General features: G+C 34.6%; 1 protein-coding gene across 2 annotated transcripts; it reads right to left on the reverse strand.

Annotated features, from left to right (window-relative positions):
• LOC109715798 lies at positions 7,592–12,816 on the reverse strand. 2 transcript variants are annotated; one of them, XM_020240970.1, is made up of 3 exons: positions 12,576–12,816; positions 9,871–10,044; positions 7,592–8,210 (listed from the first exon to the last, which is right to left on the reverse strand). In XM_020240970.1, the coding sequence occupies exons 2-3, from the start codon at positions 9,976–9,978 to the stop codon at positions 7,758–7,760; spliced, it is 561 nt and encodes a 186-aa protein (XP_020096559.1). In that variant the 5' UTR covers positions 9,979–10,044; positions 12,576–12,816; the 3' UTR covers positions 7,592–7,757. The 2 variants fall into 2 exon arrangements, with proteins under 2 accessions (XP_020096559.1, XP_020096560.1); XM_020240971.1 differs by having other exon boundaries at positions 12,471–12,816.

Genomic DNA, 13,050 nt, shown 5'->3' on the forward strand with positions numbered 1-13,050 from the left:
TTCAATAAAGTTCAAAAGATGTGATAAAAAGACATAATAAATAGTTAGAATATTTTATTGTTAAAAAAAATAAATATTTTATGCTATTATCTGTCGGCACACAAGAATTTTTGACTAGCACGTATGGGCACGGCTCGGCATGTACTGTGACGTACCGTGCCGACAAGTTTCCGGCGCGACCCCGTGCCACGGTACTTAAATCCTTGACTGGGATGATAGTGGTACTTCTTAGAGTTGAGTGATCTCCTAAGGGCCCGTTTGGTTCGAGTTATGTAATATTACAAAGTATCTCGACATATCCAGGTATCTTGAATTTCGGCGTGAGATTACTACTAATGCTACATTAGAGCGTTTGGTTTAATACAGTAATGTAATACTAGATTACAGTGTTTATAGCATTAATATGTTTGGTTCAGTTTATAAAATTTAGTAATCCTGACATAAAAGTATAGTTTTTTCCAAAATTGCCCTTGTTGTGGTGATTTGAATATTATTTTTTGCGGAAATGACGAATGGAGGGAAGGAGATCGTGATGATTACTTGGGAGGACGACGCAATAGAAGATGATAGGTGTTCGCGCGCGCGCGCGCGCGAGAGAGAGAGAGAGAGAGAGAGAGAGAGAGAGAGACGTCCAGAGAGAGAGAGCGAGAGAAAGCGGCGTGCGAGAGAGAGGGCCGGGGGGAAGGTGAGATAGAGATGGAAATAATGCTGTTAATTAGATTTGGGGTTGTTGGAGGGTAAAATTGTCATTTTACATAATATGTAGTATTAACGGGTTTCAGTAATGCAAGATACACGACCCCCCTTCCGTTAATATTTTCGATGTAATTCTGCTCGATTTGTAATCCTACATTAACGACTAGATTACATAGCGGATTAACCAAACATAGTTATCCTGGCAGGATTGCCTGTAATTCTGCCAGGATAACTCGAACCAAACGCACCCTAAGGGTAATAGTATTTATAATTTAAAGATCGGAAATGATCAAAGGAGTTTATCCCAGGGCTAAAAAGTTAAAAGTACTAACTCTCTTATATTTTTGAAAGTATAGTAGCTCCACTCTTCGATGAATTATATTTGTGCACATTTGATCTTTCCTCATATGATTACCCTATTCTTGAATAAGAGATTTTTCATTTAAATAATGAGTGAAAAACTCGGTGACGATTTAAATCCCAAAAGGAAAAGAACCATTTTGCTACTGCTATACAAATTTTCGGTTTGTTGGGTAATTTCCATTTTCATGAATTTTCTGTATTGCATAACCAGCGTTACCTCCAACTCGTTTGGGATAGCAACTTTAAAAAAAAAATTCTTCAATTTTAGTTTGCATGGAAATTTTTCGCTGTAAACCGATTTATAAAATATATGAAAAAATAACCTTTTTTTTTATTACAGTAAGATATTTAAATATCGTATATCAAAAATATCATGCGATATAATCTCTAATTTATAGGATGTATATTTATACATCGGTTTTATTTATTGTTTTCTCTATTTTTCCACAAAAGGGGTGATGATAAACCCCTCGGAACCTTTCTGCTGCACCTGATGCACTATACACCAATTCTAAAGATAAATTTTTAAAACACTTATGCATAAAAAGTAAATTTTAAAATAATAATTTTATTTTATTTTAAAGAATAAATTTTTAGGCTATTTTGAAGAATTTTAAATGACGTTTATTGAAATATAATTTAAAAAAAAAATTAATCACTACATATTAGGTGGTATATAACTATATATATATATATACCCACACGCACCCACCTGGTTCGTATAATAGGTTTTTTTAACCCTTGGCAATGCACAATTTCCAAATTTCAATGGCCAATTTTTAAATGAATCCTTCGACTATCACTTTTCCCCCACACCCGGTGTACAGGCACATCTTATATAGACCCATAAATTTGTATAATATAGACCTCGATTTGATTAATTTTATGTATAATTAGCTTCTTTTTTTTTCCTACAATAACTATTGTAGAATTCTAATTAAGGTCTATTAAAATAATTTTAAAATTATAATATATTAGGTGGTATACAAAAAGTAAGAAGCCCATGAACCATTTGCCAATTTTCATTGCAGTTTACTTTTTGGCCAATTTGCATAAAAAATTCACAAGTTTTGAGCTTTTGCAAAACTTGATCACATTTTTCAATTTTACTGATTCGAACTGAATTTTTTGCCATCGGACAAAAATTCCCTTATTCCTTTTCTTTCTCTCTTCTTTTTTCTCTCTCTTCTTTTTTCTCCTTCACCATTTTTTCCTCCGCCATCCGCTCTGCCCGGCGCCCGCTCCCCCCTGGAATCCTTCGGCCGCTCTTCGCCATGCTGTCCGCCAACCTCTTCCGCCCTCTCCCGCTACCCGCCTCCCCCTGCTACCGCCACCCCCCTCCTCCAGAATCCCTCCTCCAAGACGACGACTCCCCCGTCGCATCCCTCGCACCGCTGTGGCCACACCTCAGCATCGCCTACGACATCCTGTCGGCATCGATGTCAGGTGCGGACCATGCCTCCCTCCGTGAGCACGCCGGGCGTGGGTTCCTGTCCGGACTAGCGGTGTTGTTTGAGTTGGAGGACCTACGGGAGTGCGACCGGTTGAATGAGCTGCCCTCGCCCATCTCAAGATCGCCGTTCGAGTCCTACTCTCCGGCGAAGGAGATAAAAGCATCCAAAAAATATAATTTTTTAAGGTGTAAAAAATGATGTAATGGTGTAAAAAGGAGACCTAATTTTTCGCCCAATTTTACATCATTTAGGTAAAATTTACATTATTTTTTTTCTTCTTCCTCCAATTTACACTTTTTTTTTCTTCCTCTTCTTCCTCCTTTCTTCTCCTCCTCTCTGAAGCCTACGAAGAAAGTGGGATGCAGGCCCCTGGCGGCAACGGCAGCGGAGCGGAGAAAGTGGGATGCAGCAGTAGCAATGGCGCAAGTGGTGACCGCGGCATCATGTGGTATGCGGGCCCCTCGCGGCGGCGGCAGCGGAGCGCGGAGCGGCAGAGTGGAGAAGGTGGGATGTGGCAGCGGCAGCGGTAGCGACGTGGGTGGAAGGATCGGGGGGAGAGATCCGGGCGCGGTGGGGTTGAACAGAGAGGAGGGAAGGGGAGGCGGGGCTCGTAGTAGAGAGGTAGGCGAACGCGAGCGCGGCGGCGGCGAGGGCGAGCGCAAGCGCCGCGGGGAGGGTGCAGCAAAGGGCGCAGCGGCGGGTGGCGGAAGAAAAAAAAATAGCGAAGAAAAAAAAAAGAAGAGAGAGAAAAAAAAAAGAGAGAAATAAAAGGAATATGGGTAATTTCGTCCGATGGCGAAAAATCCAGCCCGAATCTGCAAAATTGAAAAATGTGGCTCAGTTTTGCAAAAGCTCAAAATTTGTGAATTTCTTATGTAAATTGGCCTTACTTTTTTTTAGTAATTCAAACAATTCATGACCTATAAACGAAATGATAATATGTATAGAATTTCAGAGGCGAAAGCATTTTTCTTTTTTTTTTTTAATTTAATTGGTATCCACTACTTTTACTTTAATTGTTGCTACTGATATTTTATTCTTAGCTATATTGATATTTTATTATTTATAATTTTTTATTTTAATAATATTTATTCGTCATAATGCGCTGATGTCTCCACTAGTATATATGTTCACCACTTCACCCAAAAGGCGAGAGGGTCTAGCTCATTTTTAAACCTGACAATTTCGACCTCGTAGATACCCACGGATTACCCGCAAATTTACGGGTATGAGTACTAATTTTTTCAACCCAAAAAATTATGGATAAAACAGATGGGTATCCATTAACTTGTAGGCATTTTGGGTAACCTACCCATGAGTACCCACACATATTTTTTTAATTAAAAAATATGTTTTCTTAATTAAAAATATATATTTTTTATTTATTCATCTTAAAAACTCTAATCCTAATTTTTTATCTATGATATATTATGAATTATTTTTGCTTTAAGACTTTAAATATTTTTATTGTATATTATGATATTTTAGATAATGAGTTATATTAGGCTTTTAAATAATAAATTATATTACGTTTTTAAAACTTATATATATATATATATATATGTATATATATATATACATATATATATATATATATATATGTTAATGTAGATATACATTATGATATTAATAGAACTAGGTACTATATATCGTAGCTAGGAGCGCTCCATGCATCACAAGTTGTTTTGATGATAGTGCTTCCAGATGAAGATGCTCCGTTTAGAACTTGATCTACCTATTAAAAGTATATTAGAAACTAATTTCAGTAATTTTGCGATATATTCTCTAATCAAACAATAGTCTAAATTGAACCTGAAAATAAAATCTCATGGAAAAAATAATGATAAATCAGATTTTAAATTCAGATCAGGATATACTGATATACTCTACCAATAGCTGAAAAGATTATTCTATAAAATTTTCATCGCATTTGATTGTTTGTACAAACGTTAAGCTCACAACATGCCAATGGGCCATTAAAATTGTCAATTTTGGAGATCTTTTGATCAATAGTCATAATTGTCGAAAAATATGAAATTTTTTCTAAATACTTTAATAGTGTAGATCAAGTCTAACGGTAGGATCGTCGATTTGGAAGCCGATTCATCGAAAACAACTTGGAGCATGAGGAGCTGCTCCGTGCTAGCGATAGCATAGTAGCTGGTCATATGTAACATTACATATATGTATATATGTATATACATATATATAGTATATAATATACTATATATTGTTGTATATATATTAATACATATACATATATATTATGTATATTATATATATATACATATATATATATATATATATATATATATATACATAATATATAATATATATGTTGTATATTATTATAGGTATACGTCTATATATAATATACAATATGTATAGTATATATACTATACATATAATAATCTACATATACTATGTATACTGATATATATATATGTTTATATATAATTATTAATAGATATGTATAATATATACATATATATGATATTACATATACATATATATATACATATAATATATGTATAATATATACTAACATATATGTATATTATGTATATCATATATACTATATGTAGTATAAGTATATAGCATATATTAAATACATATACGTATAATACGTATATCTAGTTATACATATTATAACTTATATAACGTATACGTATATACGTATATTCGTATATACGTATACTATAATACGTATATAGTAAATACGTATATACGTATATGTATATACATATATACTATATATATATACATTATAGCATATATATAGATATATGTATATATAATTACATTATTGTATATTGATAGTATGTTTATATTATACATGTATATGTTATAGATTATGTATATTATATATACATGTATATATATATATATTACATTATAACATGTTATTATATATATAAATATATGTATATCATATATACATGTATACTATATGTTACATGTATATACATGAATTTATATATTTAATTTTATACATGTATATAGTATAAACATCATATAAATGTAATATGTTATATACATATATACATATATGTATATATACATATATACATGTATATATATATATACATATATGTATATATATATGTCTGTGTGTGTGTGTGTTTTGCATTTAAAAATATAAGAATAAAAAAGAAAAAAAAATTGCGGGTAATCCATATACCCATTCGGCCATTTGCGGGCGAATATGAATAAAAATATTGACTGTCTAAAAATTTACGAATAAATTTTATTCATACTCAAATAACTCTCTATGCTCAAGTTACTCGCGGGGTACAATGGCCGATCCGTCTGTCAGGGCCATTTTATAACACCCAAGTAGTAGATCTTATTATTAAAATTTTAGCCAGCATTTCAGGTATTGTTTATCTCCCAATAAAAATTTGGTTTGACTCGTGATCACACTGTTGCCAATTAAAATAGAAAATATGTTGGTAAAGGTAAAAAATCATATGCTGACACCCGCAATTGGTGTAGTATATTATATGGCTTCTCAAAAAAATTAAAGAAATAAAGAACGGAAAATAAAAATAGAAAAAAAGGAAGGGAACAAATGCTTCGATGTTGCACGTTTTCAAAATCATAATAATATGCTTTGCTGTTTCCAACGGAGTCATTTACAAAATTATTCGTCCACTATGGACTCTTTTTTAAAACATCGTTCTCCATAAACACACCTTTATTAGTAATTAAGTGCTTGTAGATATACCAAAAACAAGTCATTTATGGATATTAGCAGGAGGTCCGTGCAGATCCAGTATAGTGTCTTTTTCACTCCACAAGGATCAAGATCGAATGAATGTTTATTCTCTTCCTGTTGAAGGAAGATATATCTCTAACCCCTCAATGACTAATGATCAAGAACGTGCGTGTAATATGATATGTGAGGTGATTAGTGGACCAAAAGAAAAAACAAGAAGAAGAAGATCCTCTGATTTCACTTACATCAACACACACAGTCCAGAGAATTTCAGAAGTATAATTTTAGACCTATTTTGTTAAAAAGTTAACACCTATGCATTCTATTACAGGATGTATATTTTACATCCTATCATATAAGAATTTTTTTTTGAACTTTTAGTTTTTTCCAAAGCAACTAAAAAGACGAGTGGGTAAACCTTGGTCTTTAAACGATTAAGGTGTAAATCTTACACCTATAAAATAGGTGTGCATATAACATTACTCATTTTCTTAAGGTGTGCATAGTAAAGATTAAAAAGAAGAGAAATGTTGGAAAGTGGATGGATTCTTTAGTTTTCTCATCATATAAATTAGAATGTATTAAAAAATAGTATGTTAGTGTGTCAATTTTGACATACATAATACTCATGAGTCATGGCAACTATTATTAGTTTAAATTTTTATATTTTAAATAAAATTTTTGATAATATGTTGGTTCAGATTGTACTTTCATAAGAGTATTGTTTCTTTTTCACCATATCTGCATCACATCAGCCTTTATTTTATTAATTTATGCCTCATTTTGTGTCGTTGCCATTTTTTATGTTCTAAAATAAAACTACAGTATGAAATAGCACAAAAGAGGTAGTACTTAAATTGATTGCAATTTTTTAATTTAAGATGTTTGTTTAATTAAAAAATGTAAAATTTAGAAATTCTTTTTTGTTTTTTAAGTTTTTTTCAAACAAGTTATCATCCACCGCAAGCCATCCAACAAAGCTAACAAGAGAAAATTTTCCCCTCCTATTTCAAATTATGTAAATTTCTTTTTAAAAACCCAAAGCAAGGGCAACAATATATTCAGAAAGCTCCTAAATAAGATATTACATCAAAAGGATGGTACATTTATTATGACTAGCACAAACATAATATGAGCTTTCGAAAGAACCTTTGTAGGCCGCACAAATTACATAGAAACTTTGTTCTCCAGCTCCTCTGGTTTAACAAAGGACTAGTCTCTTTTTATCTCAGCTTTTAAAAGACAAATAGTAATAATAATTTTTTTAAAAAAATCATAACTTTTGCTGCGCCGAGAAGCTAATACAAGCTTTTGGCAGCAAAAAGAGAAGCTTCAATTTGAGGCTTCCACTTCCACTATAAAACAACAACTAGTGCTTCTATCAATAATGCTACTTAAATAATACTTGTACAAAAGCTCCAGTCGAGCTAAACAGATATCAGAGCAGCAATAATGCCATGCCAACCATTAATGGCAAAAGATTTTGATGATACAAACCGAGTCGATCAACGACCGATGACTATGAATCAATCAAGATAAACTTTTACATCGATTCCATTATCTATTAAAGACTGCACGACCGCACGGATCTTCCCTTCAAATTTATCCCTTTCTCTCGGAGTATAGGTGCAAGTGTACACATCGGCCTCCCGGGCCCGATCCGCCAAGAAGCGCCCCACAGCTAGGCACGCGGGTATATCCGATCGTGACTTGAGAACAGCCTTAATGTCCTTCGAATTCGTGCCGGCAACTGCGACTTGCTTGCAGGTGACTCTGTGTGTGATTGAAGCTGATACGAACCTTTTGGATATGAATACGTCGAGCGAGAAGGGCTCCATGTAAGCTATTGTGCGCTGCTTAAACGATATGTGTTTATGTGGGTTTTTGGATTTTTTCTCCTTCTTGTATGTGTATGGCCGGCTGTTGTCGTCGTCCACGAAATCTTCTACCCCGAAGAAGCTTCTAGGGGATGCTAGGACCTGAAAATTTGAGCAGGTCTGTAAGTTTATGACAAATTATAGGACAAAACTTATGAACAACAACTCTAAGGTAGAAGCAAGGTTTAAAGTGCCGTGGCACGAGGGCGTGCCGTTATGTCCCTAGCACGGTACGGCACAGGCACGCTTGCGTGCCGATAGATACACATGACCTCCTAGTGGCACGCTTTGGCACGGACTTATTTCAATTTTTTTGATTACAATAAACTCTTATAACGTTATTTTGAAATATTTAAATAAATAATTATGAATATTTACTATGTATACCTTACTATACTCATCAATTAATATACATGTAAGCTTTTTGTAAATAAAGTACAACTATACCTGATGTAGAATAAAAATTAAAATACAATAATAAATTCAAGTACAATAATTAATTAAATTTACATCTTTACATAAAGATGACTGCTTAATTCCACATAGATCGTCGCGCTTGATCATATGGTATATTATCATCTGCAGATACCATTTATTTGACAATGTTAATATAAGTACTACTGGTATTGTGAGAAAGTTTTATATTCTCGATATTACATCCATAGTTTTTGTTCTTTTATTCTTTTTAAAAATATCTGATCAAAATTTGTTTAGGAGATCGATTTTTATTCCCTTGATTCACCGAAAGCTTCGCAGTGCGACAATATAGATGGCTTGGGAGGGAGGGGGTGAGCCCCCTAGAGAAAAGAAAAAAAGAAAAAGCCAAAAAAAAAAGTGAAAAAGGGAAAAAAAAATGGATGGCACACACGGTACGTGCCACCGGCACGCACCTACGTGCCGCTTTGTCTCGAGCGGCACGCATGTGCGTGCTACGAGACAGAGGGGGGGTCCGAGACCCCCCTGTACCGTGCCCCCTTCTTGGGGGAAGGGTACGGCACGTGCAGCACTTGATTCCTTGCGTGCCACGGCATTTTAATCATTGGGTAGAAGCTTATGAATGGGCATAAATAAGAGTTTGTTTTGTGCTACAAGTTAACAAACATGCGCCACGGAATGTAGGGAAATTCAATTGCCCAGTTAAACAGCTTATGGAATTGGACGAACACAATCTTCAAGTAAAACAGTATATGGGATCCTTTCTTTTACCGAATCAAACGTCAAAAGAAGAATTACGACAAAAAAAAAAAAAAAGAAGTTATTTTTCTGGTCCAGCAATTTCACACAACATAGAAAGTAGTTACGAATTAACATAAGCACCACACAGAAATCTCAATAGTTTGAGATTCATCCTTTTTCCTTTTTCCCCATTTTAACTTTTTGACAGGCAAACAAACTTACAATCTATAGTCTCGATTGGTTTAGTAGTGCAAAAGAGTGGCAATGTCATAACGACCCAGAAGCCCAAGAAAATTTATAAGCAACATTTCCTATAGCTTGAAACCAGCATAGGTAGCATAATATGAAATGGTGGAACAACAAGTTGCAAAGCCTAGTGTATCAGTGATTATTACACAGGACAATGCAACCTCTACAGAGTACAGACAACATGATATACTATATTAGAAGATAGATACCCAATAAACTCTTTACGCAGCCCTTTTTTCTACAAAAACAAATATTGAAGTGACAAGAGAAAATAATATGATCACAACAGTAAGTAAAATTATATTATTAGCAACAGGAGGAGATTTTCATGATTTACCTGCCCATGGTGGAAGCTGCTCCTACAAACATATGGAAGTGCCGAACTATTGTGCTCTAGAATAGCAGTTCCTTTCTTCAAAGTTTGGCTGAAGATGTGTTTGAACATTTCCAGATAAATAAAAACTGGGACAAGCTACAATACAATGCTTAGTACCCTTTATATGACTAAAACCTGAAACATAAAAAGGAAAAACAAATCCAACAGGTATAAGCAGATAATTAATATTCACATTAAACAAAAGTAATCAAGAAATATTAGAAAGTTGTTGTCATAGTATTAGGTTGTGTTCACTAATTGCACAGACTTAGCTGCCTGTAAACAACTGTGCAGCAAGCTTGGGAGCACAGCAATAAAAACAGAACTACATAAAACTATTCTTTGTAAAGCATGAGTCGGCAAGAATAGAAGTTCCAAATTGATGGGTGTATGTAAAACGCTTTTCTATCATTAGCAAGCCTATGATCTTTTATTAGTAGCCTCGCCATTTTGTTGTACATCATTCAAATATCTTAAATTGTGCTTCTTTATTTGTTTTTCATTCAAATGTTTCAAAGAGGTCTAGGTCCAGACCATTTGGGAAGCAGCAAATTCCTTTACCAAAGACAGAATCACAGAACAACCTAAATTGCTATTTATATCATTATAAATACAGATTGATCATCTGAATAAGAAATGTTCTGACAATAGAATTGGTATTCCAGATTCACCTTTTTGTTTATAAATTAATGCCTAAAACACATAATCGGCACCACAACATCTGGTGATGCTGATGCACTTACTAATTATGATGTGTTGTCCGACTCACTTAAAGCCAATGTTTCACCAAGAAAGTCCTAACAATTGAAGGAAGAACAGTTTAAAACATGCATTGCTTCCAAAATACTAGACGCACCAAATAAACACAGTAATGTCGACAATTAACAAGGGACAAATGAGAGCTACTGATAAAATAAAAGAGCAAATTGAAGGGAATAACAAAAAAGGCTTGTGATGAAATAAGATAATGCATAATAATGACGAATCAGAGGAATTGCAAAGCTAATATACACAGAATGATGATGTATAAGAACAATTAACAGGATGTAATTCCTAATTTCATTATCGCGTAATCTATTTACATGCCGTTGCTGTGATTAACTGTGTAGATAAATTAAAACATTATAGCATAATCTATTTTCCCAACTACTTTTTGAACTCAAGCAGTACACAACATGCTGCTAGAGCCACAAGAGGACTCAAGTTGTACATCATACATGCTAGTCATACAATTAAACAATGCAATCATTTGATCCAATTTAGTAAGCATAAGCACAATAAAGAGAATATCGATGTAACAATAGTGTTGTAATGCTTCTCTCAATGATCACGCTATAAGACCAAACAAGTATCCCAATTTGCTTAATGCAAGATAGCTAATAAAATATACAAATTAATAATGTTCGATCATGACAGGAATAGGATGATTAACCAACCTCAATAGTTCACAAAATTTTCAGAATTTTCTGCTCATTTGAATATCTTTCTGAAATGCGAAATGTAATCTGTCTACTTGGGGCATATTTGAGTTCTAGGATATGATTGGATAGGATAAATAGGAGGCTTAATTATAAAACTTCCCCTGCTCTTTGCCTTATGTCTCAAATACCACCTCTACATAAAAAAATTTAAACAATGTCAACCCTGCACTTTAGTCTATCATCAAATAGGTCCATCAATTTGGGATTCGGTTAACTTTTGATGGAAATGTTATCGGCGATGACATGGCAAGATGACTTTGGCATTAAACAGTTGAATCCACACACATGATAAAGAGAATCCCTCATGTGAATGCTTTTCCATGGTTCCCCTTGGGTTTTGGTACTTGAAGGTATGTTTGAAGGGGCTTGAATGGGCTTGAAGGTATGCTATCTCAGCATGCAGCTGTTATAACATATGGAAATTCTAAGTGGGACCTATTTGAGACAGATCTAAAGTGCAGGGTTGATATTGTTTAAATTTTTTTATATAGGGGGGTGCTTGAGACATAGGACAAAGTGCAGGGGAGTTTTCATAGCTAAGCCTGTATAGGACTAGATAGGATTGGAAAGGACCTGATAGGATTGGAAAATTATTTTTCCAATACAGTGTTTGATGTTGCACAGGATTAAACATGGGATTAAGTTACATAATTTGTGTTTGATGCTATATGTGATTAAGGCCTAGTTTGTGTCTCCATGATTGTGTCTTCAAGAGCACCCACTTTCATGCTATGGAAGGCCTACAAAATTTGAAAGAACTTCTAAACTTTGCTCCTCTGATGCTATAAAATTATGGCGGCGACCGTGGCAGCAGCCGCAAGCGCTTTTAGCCACCGCAATATCAAATTAAGGCCTAAATCTAGGATTACTGTTTACCCACCTTAACACACAAGCCACCAAACTTTGATTTTGTCAATGCAAGCTTATTCAAATCACCAAAAGAATCAAAACCAAACTATCACACGACAAAATAACTGCATCAATCTATCAATTTTAAAGACTGAGCTATAAAATTTTTTTTCAAAACATAAAAACGAACTAACTCAATGAAAAGGAGATTCCCTACTCTCCGCCCACCACCTGTTTGATCTCGGATCTTTGCCAATCCAATTCGCCCTCGACCCAGACTCGTGTGACATGTGATCTAGCGAGAGCGAGAGAGAGCGAGAGAGAGCGAGAGAGAACCTTCTCCGGCGGCGGCAGCGGCGGAGGAGGAGGAGGAGGAGACGGCGGCGGCGTAGGTGGCGGCGGAGGTTGACGATCGGAAAGGTTGGGGAGAGAGAGGGAGCGAGGAGGAAATGGAAGGGTTTTGGTGACGGAGGAATAAGGGTTTTAACAATCGAGCGCTCGGAGACGAGGAGAGGGAGAGGGATAGAGAAAGGAGGAGAGGGTTTCCGATATTCTGAGCCAACGATATAATTTTGAGAGTCGGATCATGGTGCGGTGCTTGTAAATTTTTCGTGTACTTTTTGATCATTTTTAATTCTTACATAATACTATTTAATTAACTTTCCACTCAATTCTAGAAAATTACTATCATCTTAATCACATATTTTTTGATATAAGGGCTGAAAATCTATCTACACTAATAACTTGTATTTTTAAAAGTATAGAAGCTCAATTCAATTTTGACAATATAAATATTCAGTTATTACTGACC

This window comes from Ananas comosus, linkage group 9 (assembly GCF_001540865.1).
Source record: "Ananas comosus cultivar F153 linkage group 9, ASM154086v1, whole genome shotgun sequence".
NCBI lineage: Eukaryota > Viridiplantae > Streptophyta > Magnoliopsida > Poales > Bromeliaceae > Ananas > Ananas comosus.

Bases quoted from the DNA above. Each gene is read 5' to 3' on its own strand.
- LOC109715798 (XM_020240970.1), bottom strand. From the start codon at position 9,978: ATGTTCAAACACATCTTCAGCCAAACTTTGAAGAAAGGAACTGCTATT. The intron at 8,211-9,870 runs GTAAATCATGAA...TCAAATTTTCAG, and splicing joins GCAGCTTCCACCATGGGCAG to GTCCTAGCATCCCCTAGAAG.